Source organism: Alligator mississippiensis, chromosome 6, assembly GCF_030867095.1.
Source record: "Alligator mississippiensis isolate rAllMis1 chromosome 6, rAllMis1, whole genome shotgun sequence".
NCBI lineage: Eukaryota > Metazoa > Chordata > Crocodylia > Alligatoridae > Alligator > Alligator mississippiensis.
The window spans coordinates 101,236,262-101,254,368 of record NC_081829.1 but is presented as its reverse complement, the minus strand read 5'-3'; the positions used below and the strand labels follow the sequence as shown (position 1 = coordinate 101,254,368).

The 18,107-nt window shown below is 49.9% G+C and overlaps 1 protein-coding gene across 4 annotated transcripts in view; it reads right to left on the bottom strand.

Annotated features, from left to right (window-relative positions):
* ALDH18A1 (aldehyde dehydrogenase 18 family member A1) overlaps positions 1-18,107 on the bottom strand; it is a 38,107-nt gene that overhangs the window by 17,673 nt on the left and 2,327 nt on the right. The window contains exons 1-7 of one of the 4 annotated variants that reach the window (XM_059730308.1): positions 14,560-14,730; positions 6,873-6,995; positions 4,729-4,952; positions 4,024-4,173; positions 3,815-3,919; positions 2,427-2,585; positions 1,876-1,966 (exon numbers count right to left, since the gene is read on the bottom strand). In XM_059730308.1, coding sequence (XP_059586291.1) covers positions 1,876-1,966; positions 2,427-2,585; positions 3,815-3,919; positions 4,024-4,173; positions 4,729-4,952; positions 6,873-6,969 — 826 coding nt within the window. In that variant the 5' untranslated portion in view covers positions 6,970-6,995; positions 14,560-14,730. Of the gene's footprint in view, positions 1-1,875; positions 1,967-2,426; positions 2,586-3,814; positions 3,920-4,023; positions 4,174-4,728; positions 4,953-6,872; positions 6,996-8,846; positions 8,947-14,559; positions 14,731-18,107 lie in introns of those variants that run through there. The other 3 variants (XM_059730307.1, XM_059730309.1, XM_059730306.1) reach the window with 3 other exon arrangements.

The following is an 18,107-nucleotide window of genomic DNA, read 5'->3' as shown; positions in this document are numbered from 1 at the left end:
GGGCTGGGGCAAAGCCCTTGCCAGGTCAGGCTTCATGTTCAGCTGTATTCTCTGCCCAACAGTACTAGTGCTAAATACATACGTATTTTGCACGAGCTGTTTTCTATCACTGATTTTACTACCAATTGCTGTTTGCAGAAGGACTTGCCAAAGGTAAATGCAACCAGTAAACAGGGTGGCACAGCCTGGAGAACAAAGGGATGATGCGGTTCCACTCAAACACGGGTGCAGGATTGTCAGTAGAAGGAAGCATCCATTGAAAGACTCAGAGAGAATACTGCCACAGCTCATGCCTGAACTGTAACACATTTCATCATCCAAAAGTGAACAGGTTGCAAGTCAGTGCCTAATGGGTCACTGTTTACAACAGAACATGTCACTCAGCCAAAAAACAGTAATTCTGATCAAGGAACTGGAAAATAGAAAGGCACAAGTTCTGAGCATCTGGGAAGGGGTCAAGGATCTCTAAAACTGGCAATGTCTGCAAGCCCCAGGAAGGGTAATGCTTTCTGGAAGAGCAGACTTGTCCAGCCACTCCCCAAATTAAAGTAGATTAGCCTCCGAGTTTCACCAGGGATCCTAAGCATGCACACATCATCAGCCAACAGGCACCCATATCAAATCCACACTTTTAATGAAGCTGGGTAGATAAAAGTGACCAATCACACCTTGGTTATGGAAGAGGGTCTCTGCAAATGTATCATGCCCTCCCTCTCCTGTGCTCTCCTGACCAGGTGATAGGACAGTAGCTATTGGTCAATGTGTCTCAGCACATCAGAGTTTGGGCCCAGGGCTGTGCAATGCTATGCTTGGCACATATACACACCATTGTCACTGTGGTAAAACCTTGCACTGAGCCAAGCTTCAGGAGCCCCAGGATGGAGTTAAAATATGAACAATTATAGAATCACAGAATCGTAGAACACGAGGGCTGGAAAGGACCTCAGGAGGTCATCTAGTCCAACTGCCTGCTCAAAGCAGGACCATCCCTAAGCATCTTATCCTAGCCAAGGCTTTGTCTAGCCAGGTCTTAAAAACCTCCAAGGACAGTAACCACAGTCTCTTTGGGTAGCCTGTTCCAGTGCTGCACTACCCTCCTCATGAGAAAGTTCTTCCTAATATGTAACCTAAACTTCCCTTGCTGCAACTGGAGACCATTGCTCCTTGTTCGGTCATCTGCCCCCACTGAGACCGGTCCAGATCCATCCCCTTTGGAACCACATTGCAGGTAGTTCAAGGCTGCTATTAAACCCCGCCATAATCTTCTCTTCTGCAGACTAAATAAGCTTAGTTTCCTCAGCCCCTCCTCACATGTCATGTGCCCCAGCCCCCCAACCGTCTTGTTGCCTTCCGCTGGACTCTCTCCAATGCAGAAGGACAGCTCATATGCTAATGGAGCTACAGCAGGATCCGGTTGGACCCTCAGCCCACTTTTACACTAGTGGCCCAGGCTGTATTTTTTAACCTCAAGTTGGCAGTCAGACATACAGAAGTAATTTCCAACCCATCTAAAATAATTTAACCAATATTACAGAGAAATCCCAAAACTCTAGAGGGCAAACAGCCCTTTCTTGTCTTACTACGTCGTTTCTGAATTTCAATTGCACTGTCCCTGAGATCCAAAGGGGATGACACAGCACTTTGCAAAACATTGTACTTTATCCAGTGCTAGGCTCCACTCATTGGAGAGCTCCACCTAGTCCTAGCCTTGAAGAGTTTACTCTCACAGAGAGCATATACAGACAACAATAAGGATACAATATACAGGCAAAAGTGAAGGAGATTAACATCAGCATGCATCTTGCAGGTTATGACCTCTGTAGGGATTTTAAGGGAAAAAACTACTTGTGTAGTCAAAGTTGAAGGACTACGTACCTTCCACGTCCGAGAGAACAATTAGGAGATCGGTCTTCATTTCTACCGCCAGTCGTGCTGCCAAACTATCATTATCCTTCACGCTAATGACCTGGAATGCATTGAGAGGTCAGCAATGCTACCTGGGTGAAGCTAGCAAGCAGAGCCATAGCCATGCCCAACAAAGACAAGCCACATCAGTGCTACCATGCACCTTTGAGAAGCTTTCTCCATGCAGCGCCAAGTTTTCTGGATGCCATCCTTGTTGGTAGGTAACTGAACACACTACTGGCATGCAGCAAGTAACAGCCAAACCACGTCATGCCCATATCTCCGTCCAATCCTTTCTCCCTCACTGAGCCCTGCCAGAAGCCAGCCATGGCAGACCATGTCCCCTGCTCTGCTGCCCCCATTGTTCTGTTGTGCTCTACGTGTCTCTGTTCAGCCCCAGCATTGCCATGCTTTTCTTTAGTTCTTACATTGCAGCTTTCCCTGCGGAGGTTAGTGAGCCAAGCCTTCATGCTCCAAGCAGGGCCACAGACCGGATCTGCCCCCTGCAATACTTTACCCACATTTACCCCCTGCAGATCACTGTTTGGCTCTGGAGGTGGAACAACAGCGTCATTGGTGTTAATGATGGGGACAATGTTCATTCGCAGCAGCTCGTGCAATGTCCCATTCAGGTTCCGGCGTTTCTGTTCATCATGGAAATCCAGGTTGGTGACTAAGATCTGAAGGAGGAAAGACTTTCAGCAGGAGCTTTGTGCATGGCCTTTCTGGCAGATTTTTGCCTTACACCCTTCTTTTCTCACCAGGCATTGAAAACTGGCTGATGAGGACTGGGAGGCACCATGCAATGCTGCAGAAGTCTCTGACCAGAAGAACATCTGGGAGTTCTGCTTGCACAACTAGCCAAGTGTTTTTAAATAGAAGAAATTTAATTTTTCTGCATATGAGGACAGAAGACCCATGTGCACACCAGCCAGGACAGAATCCAGCCTATTTCTGCATGGCTGCATTTACTCTGCAGTGCAGGATACTTATTTCATGAGTGAATTTAGCACATCCTACTTCACAGAACATGCAGAAGTCACCTGAGTGACATGGTGCTTTAAAGATCTCAACTACCACAGGGATGTGGTTGATACAAGAACCTAGAGGTGTTTACACAGGCTTGTGCTGTACTTGAGCGTAACCCTTGCAGACTATCCAAGATAAACAGACAAAGCCCACATTCCTATAGTAGTCCAAGCAGTAGTGTACCACTATCTGTTAGAGATGTCCATGGCCAGGTACAGGAAACCCCCGCTTAACGCTGTTTCGCATAGCACTAAGTCACTATAATGCTCATTTTAAATTGATACCTGATTCCACTTAGCGCTCAGCAAGTTTTGTTATAATGCTTATGGTCGCCATCTTGGGTCATTAAAAACACTTGCGGTCGCTGTTTTGGGTTGTTAAAACTTTCGGTTTTGCTTCACATTAGTTTTGCTTAACGCTCAGTTTTTCAGGAACCAGTGAAGAGTGCTAAACAGGGGTTGCCTGTATATGCAGTGGAGAGGTTTCAGTGAACAGACAGTCCATATTAGACTGTCTAAATGTTCAGTCCATTTTAGAGGGACTCTCCACATGGGTACTCTCCACATTTAGCATGACAGTCCCAGTTCTGTTTGTGATCCTTAGGTCCTTGCCCTAATCTCATCTCACCAGTTAGAAAAAAAATCTAGACACAATGCTATTTCACCCTACTTATAGTAGAGAAGTTGATCTAAGTTACCTTTAGCTGAACAAGCTCTTGTGCCAGCTGTCACTCCCACTGCATTACAACCCTGCACAAGTGGGACTGAAGCAGAGGTCTGGGATGGCAGTACGTGCAACACAGATACTCTAAGAAGTCAGAGCAATAAAACAGCCTGGAAGGACTGTCAAGATGCATCATGGGATAAGTGCACCTACTCACCTGAGCTGCACAGATGCTGTACTGCGTGAACATGGCCTCATACAAAGCCATCAGTCCACTCTGCCCAGCAGCTGCACAAGCTCGTGCCTCCAGGACCGGGATAGCCTGCAAAGACCAGAGAAGGCCCATCAGTTGGCACACAGGTGGGGACATGAGCAACCTCTGCCTCACATCCCTCCAGAGGCCAGGTGCCTGCCTTCACCATGTACCATGTCCTTCAGCTGGTTCTGCCCAGAGTGCAAGGCCTGTCGCACGCTCTGGGAGAGCAGGATCTCATGGCGCAGTCGCTGCTTGCCAAAAGCCACGGCTCCACTGGTGACAATCATCATCTCTCGGCCCTGGTTCTGAAGCATCGACACCTGCAGGCAGGGAGAAAAGAGGGAGATCAGGCCCAGAACAGGGCAGCTGCCGGCTTGCCAAGATGTCCCTCCCCCACTTCCACCTTATACAGTTTGAGTGTACCACAAGCTCAATGATTTCTGAAGCCCAAAACCACCTGCTTGCCCAGAGAACAGGCGCAAAGTTATCCACATGTCATAGGTAGTGATGCCCTGACCAACATTCACTAGGACTCTAATCCATGGTAATTTTCAATATCCAAAGGGGCACAGAAGATCATCTCTTCCCATTTTAGCAAAGTCCAAAACCTTTCCCCCCTTCCTGATGGTTCCTCCCTCCTCTGCACTGGGCAGAAACTCCCTTGGGGTTTCTGCTTTATCCCCTAGGCTTCCCTTACACATATTAAGGCACAGGCTGTCCCTGCTGCACCTTCCTCTCTAGTACAGTTTTCAGTTGTGCCCTGTTACAAGAGCAGCAGAAGTTTGTGTGGAAGTTTTGAGGTGTAATTTACAGCTGGAAGGGGAAGCCGACTAACCAGCTTGAGAAGCACAAGTCATTCTTAGTCACTAAGTTACCTGCTCAACAATGGATGCCAGCCGCCCAAGAGCCAATCCACACTCATCTCCACGGGTGACCACAGCACTGCCCAGCTTCACCACGATCCGCTTAGCGTGCTTCAGTTCACTGCGGTGAGCAAACGACTTGCCGTGTGTCCGGCTGAGTGGCACAGTGATGAATGGGATGTTGCTCCAGCAGCGGACAGAGCCATTCTTCAGCACCCAGTTGTGGGCAGGGAGAGCTGTGGTTTCAAAACAACATGGAAGACTAGAGAAAAGCCTGTACTTCCCAGCCACAGAACCCACAATGTGGAGAACCTAGGTATGGACCCCTCCCCTCTCTCACCACCCCTTACATACCAAAAACTTCCCCTTCCCCAAATCTAAGGGGTCCATAGCACACACTCAGGGCTTACCACCCAGCCACTTCAATGCACTCATCCTCCAAATAACTGCTTGAGCGTAAGTCATTCCTAAGCAACATGTTGGCAAGTGAATCTGAGGTACAGATGAGGAGGCTTGTTGAAAAGCTACTGAGCTGAGTGCCTCTTACATAACTTAGATGGCTTTGGAAACTGCTTTAACTATAGTGCTTGGTGATGCATGCAACTTGACTCAATAGAAATCAGAAACTGCAGCCAGCTGGGTCAGCCGTTAGATAAGGCTAAGGCAGAAGAGAAGCAGGGAATGGGAGCATTTTTCTCTCTAAAACAGCACTACCCCACTGAGTCAGCACAGTGTTAAGGGGCACTGGAAATACATCAGAGCTAAATGGTGCTGCAACAACAATCTTCACTAGCTGTCTAGTCTGTAAATATCCAGTGGTCCCTTTGCAAGAGTCAGGAAATTAAGTCTGAAGTTCTAGCCAAATTTTAACTGGCTGAAGAGAGGAAATGTCATGGTATCCCTGCAGTTTCTGTATTGTAGAACAGGTCTAACTTTAAAATGCCTGGAGAGACCAGGCACAATAATCTAGAAACACTGCTAGTTACAGACTTCATGCTGTGATTTGCAGTATTACCACTGTTGCTCATCTCAGCATAGCGTCTAGCTGCAGTAGGGGGAATCTGTGCCCGCTGCATGGCCTGAGGCTTCTGGTGCATGGAGTCTGCCCAGCAGAGAACAGCAACCAACAGACTCAGCCATGCATGCCCAGAGGTAAGAGCCAGGCAGATTACCTCCACGTGTGCATTCAGATTGCGATGAAGAATCTTCACATTTGTACCTATCCACACAATTATAGGCCTCCTGCCCCAGAACCTTATGCTTTGTCTAGGGGGAGCAGAGGCATCAAAGTGCCTCACTATGCTTTCTTTTGTCTGGGAGAAAGTTAGGTTGAAGCTACAGAAGAGTTTGATAAAGAGGGAATTCCCTGCCTAACCAGCACATGAGGAGACTTATGATCCCCACTGTCACCTCAGAAAGCACAGAACAAGTACAAGCATTCTTAGAGGCCACATGATTTCTTGGCTGGAGTTGCTAACTGTCTGAATGAAAACAGCGATAGCTGCAGCACCTGGCTGAATTATCATTGGACTGAGGAAGGAAAGCTGCACTGATCTCTTTGGCTGCGATTCAATCCACTGTCCTTCACAGCTGAATGAAGGGAAAACAGTGCATTAACTGCAGTGTGGAGTTAACTGAGGCCCCTGCCAGACATTATATTTAACGCACAATTAATCAATTAATCACATCATAAAGTGCAACTCAGCCACATGTTCATGCAAGTAATGGTGCAGCAAAAAACAAAACCAACCACAAAACTATTACACACACACACACACACACACACACAAAATGTACAATAATTTTGTGGCATTTCAATTGCACCCCAAAATGAATATGTGGCCAGGTGGACCGCACTATCAGCTGATGGGCAGCAGTATCAGAACCACAACAGAGCTCAAACAGACTGACTGTTGGGGCCTTTGTGGGTGCAGATGGAGCCTGCTGTCCCCCAACCATTGCACTGAGAAGCAGGGCGTGCCTGGGGTGTGCCCCCTGATCCCCAAAATCACACATCCTGCCACACGTGGTACAGCAGGAGGCATGATTATTGAGATCACAGATCAGATCCAATCATACCATTAAACTAAACATCTGTGAGCACCCCAACTGGCACTGCTAGAAACAAGCCCTAGAATGCTCTCTGAGATACGTACAAGGGCGGGCAATAGCTGCGATGGACCATGGTGAGAAGAGAAGGGATCGTCCAGGGGCGTGGAAGCAGGGGCTCAGAGCAGCTCGACACAGCATCATGAGACACCCACGAGAACTACTGATGCCTACAAAATAAAGCAAGGGAGAGACAGAGAGATTCATTAGTCTTGGTGACCCTGCCTCCCTATCCCTAATAGGGAACCGTGTTCAGTCCTGCACACCAACGTATCCCAACTTGCATGCTGTCCTCTGCAGTATACAACATGTTCACAAGTGGGGGAGTGGTTCAGACGCAGACTGGCTGGACGATACGCACTCAACTCAAGAAGTGAATGAGCAGCACAAGGAAGGGCTAGGGGGGAGGGAACAGGGAGGCAGGAGTGGACTGGGAGCCCTTCCTTTGGATGGAGCAGAGCTGAACAACACTAAGAGAAGAGCTGTGACATGCTGACAAGCTCCTTGTGGCCTAGGACTCAGAACTCCTACTGCGGGTGGGGGCTTCTCAGTTCACATCCTCTGCAGCCTCCCACACCTGGGTCAAGGGCTCTGGGCTTGTGCATTTCTGCCCTACCCCCAAGCCCCCAAATGTTGATCAGCTACATCCCAAGACAGCTCTCCTGAAGGCTGGAACTACCCCAAGGGTATGCGTAGGATCAGAAGAGAGCGTCAGAATAACTTTAGCCCAGCTTTTCCCACTTGGGGAGTCAGGGTCCTAAGGGGCCCAGGAAAGTAATCAAGCACTGAAAATACTGCTAGTTTTCACTCCTCTGCTCCCTGCTCACCCCTTCCCGGTCACGGGTTCTGTCACCTTCTCAACACATGCGAGTTGTGCATATTTTGTTACCACTGACATATTTATTCTTTTACGGTACAGTCAGCCTGACCAATCCAGTCTGACCTCCGGCCCAAACAAGCCAACAATCTCAGCTGGCACCTTCTGCATCGAGCCCCCAGCATCACCTGTCAGTCTGGTGCAAAGTAAACTGCTCCAAACAGTCTAAGGCAGGGTGGCCACCATGCAGCACAGGTGCCACAAGTGGCATGTGCAGCCTGTGCATGGCACACGGCAAATCAGGGAGGGAGCAGGAAACCGAGCAGATCAGGCAGGGAGCACACAGCAAAGTAGCAGGTTGGGCAGAAGGGGATTCAAGTGACAGTCAGAGAGGGCACAGGGCTCATCTGGGACTTGCTGGCCAGAAAGGTTGGCCCCCACTGATCTAGTGAAAAGCACCTTCACGCTGCCCAGGTACTACAGTGAACGGCATACACTTTCCCGAGAGGAAACACGCCCTCTCCTGGTTCACACATGAGTGCTAGCCAATAGGAGACTGTCCTTGGTGAACAGCAGTGAGACACCCCAGGTCCTGACATACAGGCCGGTGTCAGAGGCAGAGCAGTGGTACCCCTTCCTGAGACACTGTCCTGGGGCGGTGAATGGAGGCATGGAAAGGCATGTCTTCAAGGCTAGTGTCCCAGTCTGTTCTCCAGCCCCAAACCTGAGTTTCAGCTGTACAAGAGGGTCAGTGCAGAATGGCACTGGCAGAGGAAGGTTATTCCGATTCCCTGAGCTACACCAGAAAAAAAGCATCTGCACCTGAGAGAGCATGACGGACAGACAGAGGGAGGAAGGTTCAGCCACGTGGGAAGGGACCCAGGACAGCTGCTCCAGCCAGCACCCAGGCAGGCACTCTTAGGGTACATAAGGGGAAAGGGAAGGAGAAGCTGCCCTCGTGTCTGAGCATATGTCAGACACAGCCTGATTACCTCTGGTATTTACAGTCCTCAGCAATATCTCAATGCACTTTCCATTCTGCACGGGCACCACGCCTGGCCCAACACAGTCATGTCAGGACTGAGGCTGCACGGGCATGCATCACTGCTGCGGACTGCGTAGAGACTCCTGGAGTCCTGACACTGGCAAAACGAACGCCAGCAGCTCCGCTGTAATCAGAAGCATTCTTCCCACTGGTCCCTACCTGCTCTTGCAGATACTGTCCCACTCGGAGTGGAAAGCAAGGGGCAGCACTGTTGCCCTTTATTTTGCAGATGGGGAATGGAGGCACTGAGAGAAGCAAGCATCTTCAAGGCCAGGCATGGAGTCTGGGGAAACAGAGAAGACGACCTGGGAGTGCCAAGTCTTAAGCCAGCACCGTAATCACAGGATCACCAATCTCCTACACAAAGAACTTCACTGTACTACTCTCCAGCAGCAAAGCAAACCCAATGTCTCTGGAAACCTAGTTTTTCCTGACGTGGAAACTCCACCTTCATGTGGCAGTAGTTTCATTGCACTGAGTTTCCTTGTCTACATTCACAAAATGAAAATAGCACCTACAAACAAGCAAGCCTGCATTTATCGCAAACGTCCCAATTGTTTCAGGTGCAGCAAGTAACCTTAAGGGCCACATGCCACCAAAAAAATTAATCCTTTCCTTAAGTGGTTCTCAACCTTTTTAGATGCGAGACACCCTTCCACAAACTTGAGGTACACCTCAGAAAATGCCAGCTTTTAGTTTTCACTCATTATTTGACTGCAGAAAAATAACAGCAAGTCTTCTGCTGAAAAGAACTCAGGAAGACAACAACAGGCCACAATGTTTTTAACACTCTGAATTCCTGGTTGGAATCTCTGGGTTTATCTTCTGAATCATGTTTGAACACCAAACAGCACAGGCGACACCTCGGGGAACACATGGGGACGCGTGCCCCCCCCCCAATTTCTGGGGGGTCTGTGGAGCATCCACAAAAGGTGGCTGTGCTGCTGCTGCTCCAGATACTCCTGTGGCCAGACCAGCAGCAGCAGGCGGCAGCCCAATATCAGCAGGCACAGCCTGCTGCAGCTCCCCCCGCGGCCAGAGGCCACCTGAGCACCAGGAACAGAGCGTGGCCAGGTAGCGGCGCCTCATCCCATCTCTGCCGCTGCCTCAGGTGGGATCTGAAGGTGCTGCAAGACAGCAAGATCCATTCCCCAGTTTTAGGGGTTTGGGACTAAAAAAAAAAAAGGGTGACAGCCAAATTGTGCCCCCCGCCCCCCCTTCACTATCAATAGTTACACTGCTAACATTGTGTGGCACCTTGTGACACTTGAAAGGATCTCAAGGCATCCCAACATGCCACACTCCCTTGCCTGAGAATCACTGCCTTGACAGCCTGCTCTACACCAAGACAAATGAGAAAAGTCAGCTATTAAAGCTAGCTGTATAAACAAAGTTATCATCACCCAAAAACAGGTCTCAGAAGAAAGCTTGATCTGACCTGCAGCTAGTCAATAAAAGTTTGCCCAGGTTTCCTAATGGTTTAAATTGGCCAGAAATGGACAGTGCAGAATAGGAAGCATGCCCCAAACAGACATGTTTCTTTTCCATTAGAGAATTTGGATGGTGAGGTTCTGCAATGCGCTTTCAATCCAAGCATCTCATAGACAAGACTATTCTGCTGCAAGTTAAGCATTATTTCTGTTTATAAATGGGAAAACTGGCAGGAGCGGTTTAAGCAATATGCCTACAATCAAATAGCCAACTGCAGTAGATTTAGGATCAGGCCCCAATCCCTGGTCAATGGTCTTCTATGACCTGCGTGGGACAAGCTTTGACATGGGGGCAAACACCAGTGCCCTCCCTGGCATAGTCAAGCAGTTGACCTCGCTATCCAGAACACAGGGCAAAAGCAAGCAGCAACATAGCAAGAGCATCACGTGCAGGTGCCACTCACTGTGTGCCGTGCAGAGGCTTCTGTACCTGACACTTCCGGCTGAAAGCCTGATGAGAAAGATTTCAGACAGAAGCAGCAGCTGCTGTGAAACCAGGAGTTGACACAGACCGAATTTCTGCCAGCTCGGCCGAGGCGTGATGCAACTCAGCAGCCGCCAATCCGAGGTCCTGGCAGCACAAGCCACATCCCTTCCAGCAGCACAGACAGAGCTACCCTGCAGCTGATGTAACGTCAGGCCCAGCTCTTCCCTGTGGCTGCAGGAGCACATATACCTCTCCGCCCAGCTGATGTAACTCTGCTCCACGTTGCAGCACAAAATCCAGAGTTTTAAGGTTGCTGTGTCAGTAAGAACTTTGTGCATGGCAGCCCTGGTGCCACGGGCAGTCCTGGTCCCACAACTCCGGCACAAGCACCCTGCTCCACACCCAGCTTCCCTTGACCTTCATGCTCTTCATTTTCAGACCCGCTGAGCCACTGATGGTGGCAGTTGCGTGCAGCTCCCTCCGTGCTTTCAAGGGTAGTGTGGTCTTTGAATCCACCCTTAGCCCAGCTCTCTCCTTTTTGATTGCATCCAGATCCAGCCCCTATCCTGTTCCACAAGAGGGGAGGCAGTTTGTCCTATTTACTCCCCTCTGCCCTTCTGTTTGTACTCCACTTGGCACAGTAAAGGGGAAAGCACGCTTTGATTCTGTAGTTAAAAGCATTTGTCATGTCTTCTCTTCAGAGACATCCAAGTCAAGCTGCTGCCTCAGCCTGACTTGCATCACACCCAGATGGCCCCGGTTCACTCCCATTTTGCCTCACCCCAAGTCTCACAGTGTGATTCTAGACAAAATCAAAGGCTTGTTTTTCCTTCCAAAAAGCAAGGCCTTAGGGGACTCAGTCAAAACGCTAGCTTCCTCACTCCTGTGGCTGGAAACAATTCCGAATCCTTGAAATTCATTCTTTGAAACACCGGAGCAAATACAGAGACTCCAAAAAGAGATGTACTCTTGTAACTTGGAGGCTCCAATTCACATTTGCATGTCTGAGGCTGGCAGACTCACTCTCCACTTCTAAATGGGACAGTATCTCCAAACTGGTGGGGGAAAATAGAAACCAAGCACAGGGACATCTATCCTTAGATAAAAACTGCAGCCATTCATTTTCCCAGCATCAGGGCTAAAGAAACCTACTGAGTCCCCATGCACTAACTCAGGGGCGGGCAATTATTTGGGCTGCAGGGCCACCTAGGGAGTTTGGGTAAACTGTCATGGGCCAGGTCCCCCTGGCAACAGCTCACCCAAACTCCCTAAGTGGCCCTGCAGCCCAAATAATTACCTGCCACCGATCCAAGGGCAGAGAGAACAAAGGTTAGGGGAAGCTAACCTTTGTCCCCCCCTGCTCCCTGTACCTCCCCCCACCCCGAGTCTCTGGCACACAGCTGGGCCAATGTTGTCCTGTATTCCCACATGCTACTTTGGGCCACGTGGGCACAGCTGGCACAGTTCCTGCCTGACCTGGTCATGTACCGGGGACTTAGGGCGGGGGATCGGGTGCAGAGAGAAGGGGTAAACAGAGTGTGCCACCGGCCCAGCCAGGCCCGGATAACCCACAGCTCCAGTCCTTCTCCCTGCATCCCCTCCCCTGCCCAAAGTCTCTGGCACATGGCCAGGCCAGTGCCATGCTGTACCACTTTGGGCCCAGGTGCCACTTTGGGGCATGTGGGTGCATCTGACATGGTTCCCATCTGACCTGGCCACTTGCTGAGGGCTTGGGGTTGGGCAGGAGCTGCACCAGCCACTCCAGCTGGGCCCACATGGTGCAGCCCAAAGCTGTGAGGGAACACAGCGTGGCATCATGTTAGCAACGCCTACACCCCTACCAGGTCCTGACCCGGCAGAGTCTGGATAACCCGCAGCTCCTGACCCTCTTCCCCCCGCGCCCTCACCCCTGCCAGTGGAGAGTGACGTTTGCTGGGGCCGGGCTCTCTGGTCTGTGAACAGCCTCAGGCTTGGAGCAGCAAGCAGGCAGCCTCGATGGGCAGGAGCCTGGCCAGGGGCTCAGTGTCCCCTGCCTGGGAGTGTGCACTGGGGGCTGGAGGGCAGGGAAGGGCAGGCCAATGGGAAGGGGAATGGCTGGTGCTGCTGTAGCCGGTTGGCAGGGGGAAGGGAAAAGAGTGAAAAGCACGGAAAGCCAGGGCAGCCATGGGCCAGATACAATTCTCCTTCAGAGGAGCAGTCATAGGCTGGATAAAGTCATTTGGAGGGCCAGATCTGGCCCACAGGCCATACTTTGCCCACCCCTGCACTAACTGCATTGGCACTGTGCACACAGAATAAAAGTGCTCCCAAAAGAGTTTGCAACCAAAGACTTAGGCAGGGCAAGTACAAGACAAATGGGATCGGGCTGGAAAACCAGAGAGCAGATAAAATGTTGCCTAATAACTAGATACTTGTTTTGATTTAGACACACCGTGACCAAGTCATAACTCTCCTTTCTTTAACTTCATTTATTAATTAATCTAATTTATTTTCAAAGATACAGCCATGGGCCAAATTTGGCTGTGGCGCCCTGGGATTGATGGCGCCCTCGGACTGACCAAAAGTGCTGTTTGTGGAGCCAGTCTGGCAGTCGCTGCACGTGGCACCATGTCAGCCCAGCCCTGTGCACTTGTTCCAGGGCCAGATCAGGTCTTGGAGACCGTCCCTATGCACCGGAGACAGCGTGCAGAGACACTCCAGCGCATGCTGCGTGTGGCACACAGGGCTGAATGCACTGAAGTACTGGAGGCAGTATCACAACACTCAAGAAGGCTAGGTTTTGTTTTATGAATCTGAATAAGAGATGTACATTTGACTATAATGGCTACTCACGGGACTAATTGTATGATATCTTTTGACCATTTGTGCCTTGTTTGTTGTGGTTTTTTAAACTTAATACATAATCTAGCAAATCAGTGAACATAACAACTGGAGAACTGGAACTGAAGAATCATGTGCGTTGTGTTTTGTGTGATGATGTGCCTCACCGCCTGTGCCACAACACCTGCACTCCACTTCTCAGCATATAGATCTGCCCCTGGGCACGGCCACGGCCACCTCACACAGCACGCGCCCAATTCCAGCTCTATGTACAAGCCCAGGAACGGTGCTGGTGCATACCGTGTGCAGCAGGCAGGGTTGGTTCAGGACACACATTACATGAAGTTGCCCAGCCCTGCACACTGGCTCTGATGTGTGGAGCTGGCCTGGGGGTTCAATCCGGGCTGTGGACCAGCCCCACGCTCTGTGGGCCAGATGAGTTTGACCCTGCCTTAGCCCAAGTCGTATTCCACTCTCCTCTTCCCTTCAGTCTCCAGCCAGACATGACACAGCTGTCAATGTTCAGCTTTTGTGTTTAATAGCTCTCCTCTCTGCAGGCTACCTCAGCGATTCTTGACACAACCTGACGCAGAACACTTCAACGCCTCCATTCAAACACAATTCCACATACTGACAGCTTCCACTACAGAAACTGCATCTAGCAACTAACTGAAAAGACTGTTTCTTTTTCTTGTCAGCCAGCAGAAGAAATGTCCCTTCTTGGGGCGGGAGGAGCAATCAAAGGAGAACTAAGTCAAAGGGCTGAGTTTTGTACTCATGATCAACAAACCCTTGTGAGAAGCTCCCACAGGGAGCCAAGATTTTCACAGGAGCTTGACCTGTCTCCTGTGCTCAGGGCTGTCCCTAGCGGGGCGTGAACTGGAGCAACTGCCCCGGGCCCTGTGCTTTGGGGGGCCCCCGCGAAGCCAGGCCAGCTTTATGTCTGGCTGCTTGCCACCCTCCCTCCTCTCCTGCCACGTCCAGGCCCCACACAGGCTGATTTCTCCCAGGCCCCACAACCTGCTACGGTCATCTCTGCCTGTGCTAGCAGACAGATGCATTAGACAGCATCCAGGGAGATTTAAACTGAAGGGCAGTCTAACACTGAAGGTGGTTAAGCACTTGAGCAGATTACCTAGAGAGGCTGTGCAGTCTTCTTCAGTGGAAGTTTAAGTGCAGGTCAGAATAACGCTTGGCTGGATGGATTAGACAGGGATGTTCCTGCCAAAAGCAGCAGGCTGGACTGGGTGACCTCCTGAGGTTCCTTCTGGCCCTGTTCTTCTAGGACTGTCCTGGTCCTCTGGAGCTGTAGTGGAAGGTCAGCCATGGAGAGAGGCAGCTTAAAACCAGTCGCAGGAAGGGACTTTGACTATAGTAAGAAACTTTTCCAGGGACAAATCAGTAAAGCTAACCCAAACTGAGGTTTTAGTAGATAAGGTTGTGAGAAAATGGATAAACTAAACAGTAACAAATCACCAGGACTCAGGACCTTAGGGTGAATGCCACTGAAGGGGCTCAGATCAGAAACTACCAAACTCCTAACTGTAGCATGCCTCCTATCACAAAAAACAGCCTTCTTATCAAAGGATTGGGGGATTGCCAATGTGACTCTGATATTTAAAAGAAGCTCTAGAAAAGAGCCAGGGAACTTCAAGGCTGTGAATCTAACTCAGGAAGTTAGTACAGAGTAAAACAGGGTGCAAAGCATTGCAAGTTATACCATACTAAGGCCCATTTGGTGCAGAGCACCTCCCCGGCCCACTCTGCCCTCCCAGGCTGAGTCCAAACTGCTGGACCACGGAGGTGGCTCCTGCCCAGTGCCAGTCCCGCCAGACTGCAGCCTGGTGCCCTGCTGTGGGCAGAGAGATCTCTGAAGGGCCTGTGACCCCCCATGCCCTCCTGACATCACCCATGCCTTCACACCCCCTGCCCCACACACAGTCCCCCCTTCCCCACATACTGGGGGGCAGGTTGGGACTGAGGGGCACTGACAGGGATGGGAGAGGTGGGGGGCTGCAAGTCAGGAGTGAGGGCAATGGCATGGGGCAGGGAGGACGGACCACACAGCTGCAGCTGGACCTGTGTCTTGGTGAGCAAAGGGGGCAGGGGAAGCCCTGATTCTCTATGATAAAAAACCCAAAATCAAATGCCAAAATTTATAGATGTTTATAGGTTTGGGATTTGGGGAATCTTCTTCTCAGTACTCCTGAATTGCACATTTAAAGACATGGAAGGTGGAGTCTACCTCCATACAAGATTGGACAGGCAACTCTTCAACTTGTCACAAATTAAGGCAGACTAAAGTTAGAAAGGTGCTTATCAGGGAGTTTCTATTTACTGATGATGCTGCCCTTACAGTCCACGACAAAGACCTACTTCAACAACTCATGAACTGCCTCTCAAGAGCTTGTCAGGCATTTGCTCTCACCATCAGCATAAAGAAAACCATTGTACTAGGACAGGGAAGATCCATCAATCATCATTGATGAGAACCAGCTAGCAGTAGTCCAAGAGTTCGGCTACCTAGGCTTCATAGTGACCACCAACCTTTCACTGGATGAAGAACTTCATGTTCGCATCGGAAAGGCTGGCACCACCTTCAGCAGACCAACTAAAAGAACCTGGAACAACCCAAAGCTTATCATCAAGACCAAAATGCTAGTGTACAAGGCTTGCATATTCAGCACTCGTGTATGTGGGGGGGAACATGGACAGCTCAAGCACTTCAAGAGAAAAAGTAAAACAGCTTCAACCTGCGCTGCTTACACTGCATACTCAACATCAAATGGCAAGATAAAGTTACCAATGCAGAGGTTCTTCAAACAGCAAATTTACCAAGCATGACAGCTTTACTCAAACACAGACAACTGAACTGGCTAGGCCATCGAAGAAGATCGGAAGATGGACGCATACCCAAGGACATGCTACACGGAGAATTGCCGGAGGCAACAACAGGATACCCCAAGCTTCGCTACAAAGACACGTGCAAGCGAGATATGAAGGCATCTGGGATCGATCCTGACCAATGGGAAACCTTGGCAAGCGATCGTAACAAGTGGTGTCGTCTCCACCAGGGCATCAAAGTCCACAACAGAAATTGGCTCCAACAGCTTGAAAAGAGCCCATAGGAGGCAAGCAGCTCCCAAACCGCCCAACCATGACATGTTGCAGGGGTGTAGGTTGTAGCCGTGTTGGTCTAAGGACATAGGCAGACAAGGTTCCTTGGGTGAATTTGATATCTTTGGTCTAATAAAAGATATCAAATTCACCCAGGGAACCTTGTCTGCCTACAACCATGACATGTACATTTGTAATCACTGCCACAGAGCATGCAAATCTCGGACTGGACTATTCAGTCACATGAAACACTGCAAACCATCTACGTCACAGTCTGCAATATCCACCATCTCCCATAGACGAAAGGATGCCAAAGTGGCGTTTCATTTGAATCACAGAAAAACATGTATTTGGGTTTTTTTTAATCAGTGAATGTTTTGTTTTTTTGTTTTTTTTTTTTAATCAGAGAATTTGGGATTTTTAACAGAGAAAACCAGGATCCCTGGTCATCACAAACCCAGTCTGTCTAACCTGGTAGTTTACTTCTGGCAAGGGCCCACATCTAGCCCCGAAGGCCAAACCCTGCCTGTCTAAACACCAAGCCAGTCATGCAACATGAGACTGGGAAGGGAGACCTCTATACAAGGAATGTAAGAGCAGCTCACAAAACAAAGCATGCGATTTAATCACTGTTATTCTGGCTTGCCTAAAAGACATCATCAGCTCTTTGAAAATCCAGACAGTTTCAGATGCAGTCTGTTGTGACTGAACTCCACAGCTAACTACCCACAATAGGAAGACCAATTACTTTATTACTGGCTCTAATTTTTTTTATTTTTCTTTTTGTTTTACATTGAGCTACCCCTTACCTATGCATCATTATAAAAGTGGTGTGAACAGCATTAACTGAACCCTTTACAGTTCTGTAAACCTCAATTAAATGCTGCTGAATTTCTCCTTTCCAGATTAAAGTTTTTACATCTTGTGATAGCACACGTTCACTTGGGATCTTTCTGGTTTTCTGTCAATAAGGCAGCAGCAGAGAAAGATGGACCTAGCAAGAGAAGCAACAGGGTGGCTGGAAAACACTGCAATGCCAAAGCCTCTGCCAGTACCAGCTCTTCCTCTGCCTGCACCTGTGCAGCTGTGTCCAGGCTTGGTCACCGACCACGGAGGCTTCCACTGAGGTCTGGTCTGGCTTTGCAGGAACTGCAGCCGGCAGGTCCTTGCCGGGGGCAGCCGGGGTGGGGGCGCAGATGGCTTATGGGGTAAGAGGTACCTCCTGGGGAATTCTCTCAGTAATCAGGTAAAGGCGCTGCAGGAGGAGGCAGAAGGGTTCACAAAGACCTCCAGCATTAGGGAACATGGGCCAGCCAGAGATGGTCCTGGAAGACGCAGGTACTCTAGAAGGTGGAAGCTGGCAGCTTGTCACCTCTGGCAACAGGCAATGCTCCTCTTCTATGCCTGCAGCTGCCCCGCTGAAGAACCGGTATGAAGCCCTGGCTTCAGATAAAAAGGAGCCCACTCCAGTGGCCGGGGAGGCCAAACCATGCTCTCTCCCTTCCCCTGCCAGGGAAAGAGGATTGAGACCACTACCAAGAGGAAGCAATGGGGGTGATGGTTAGC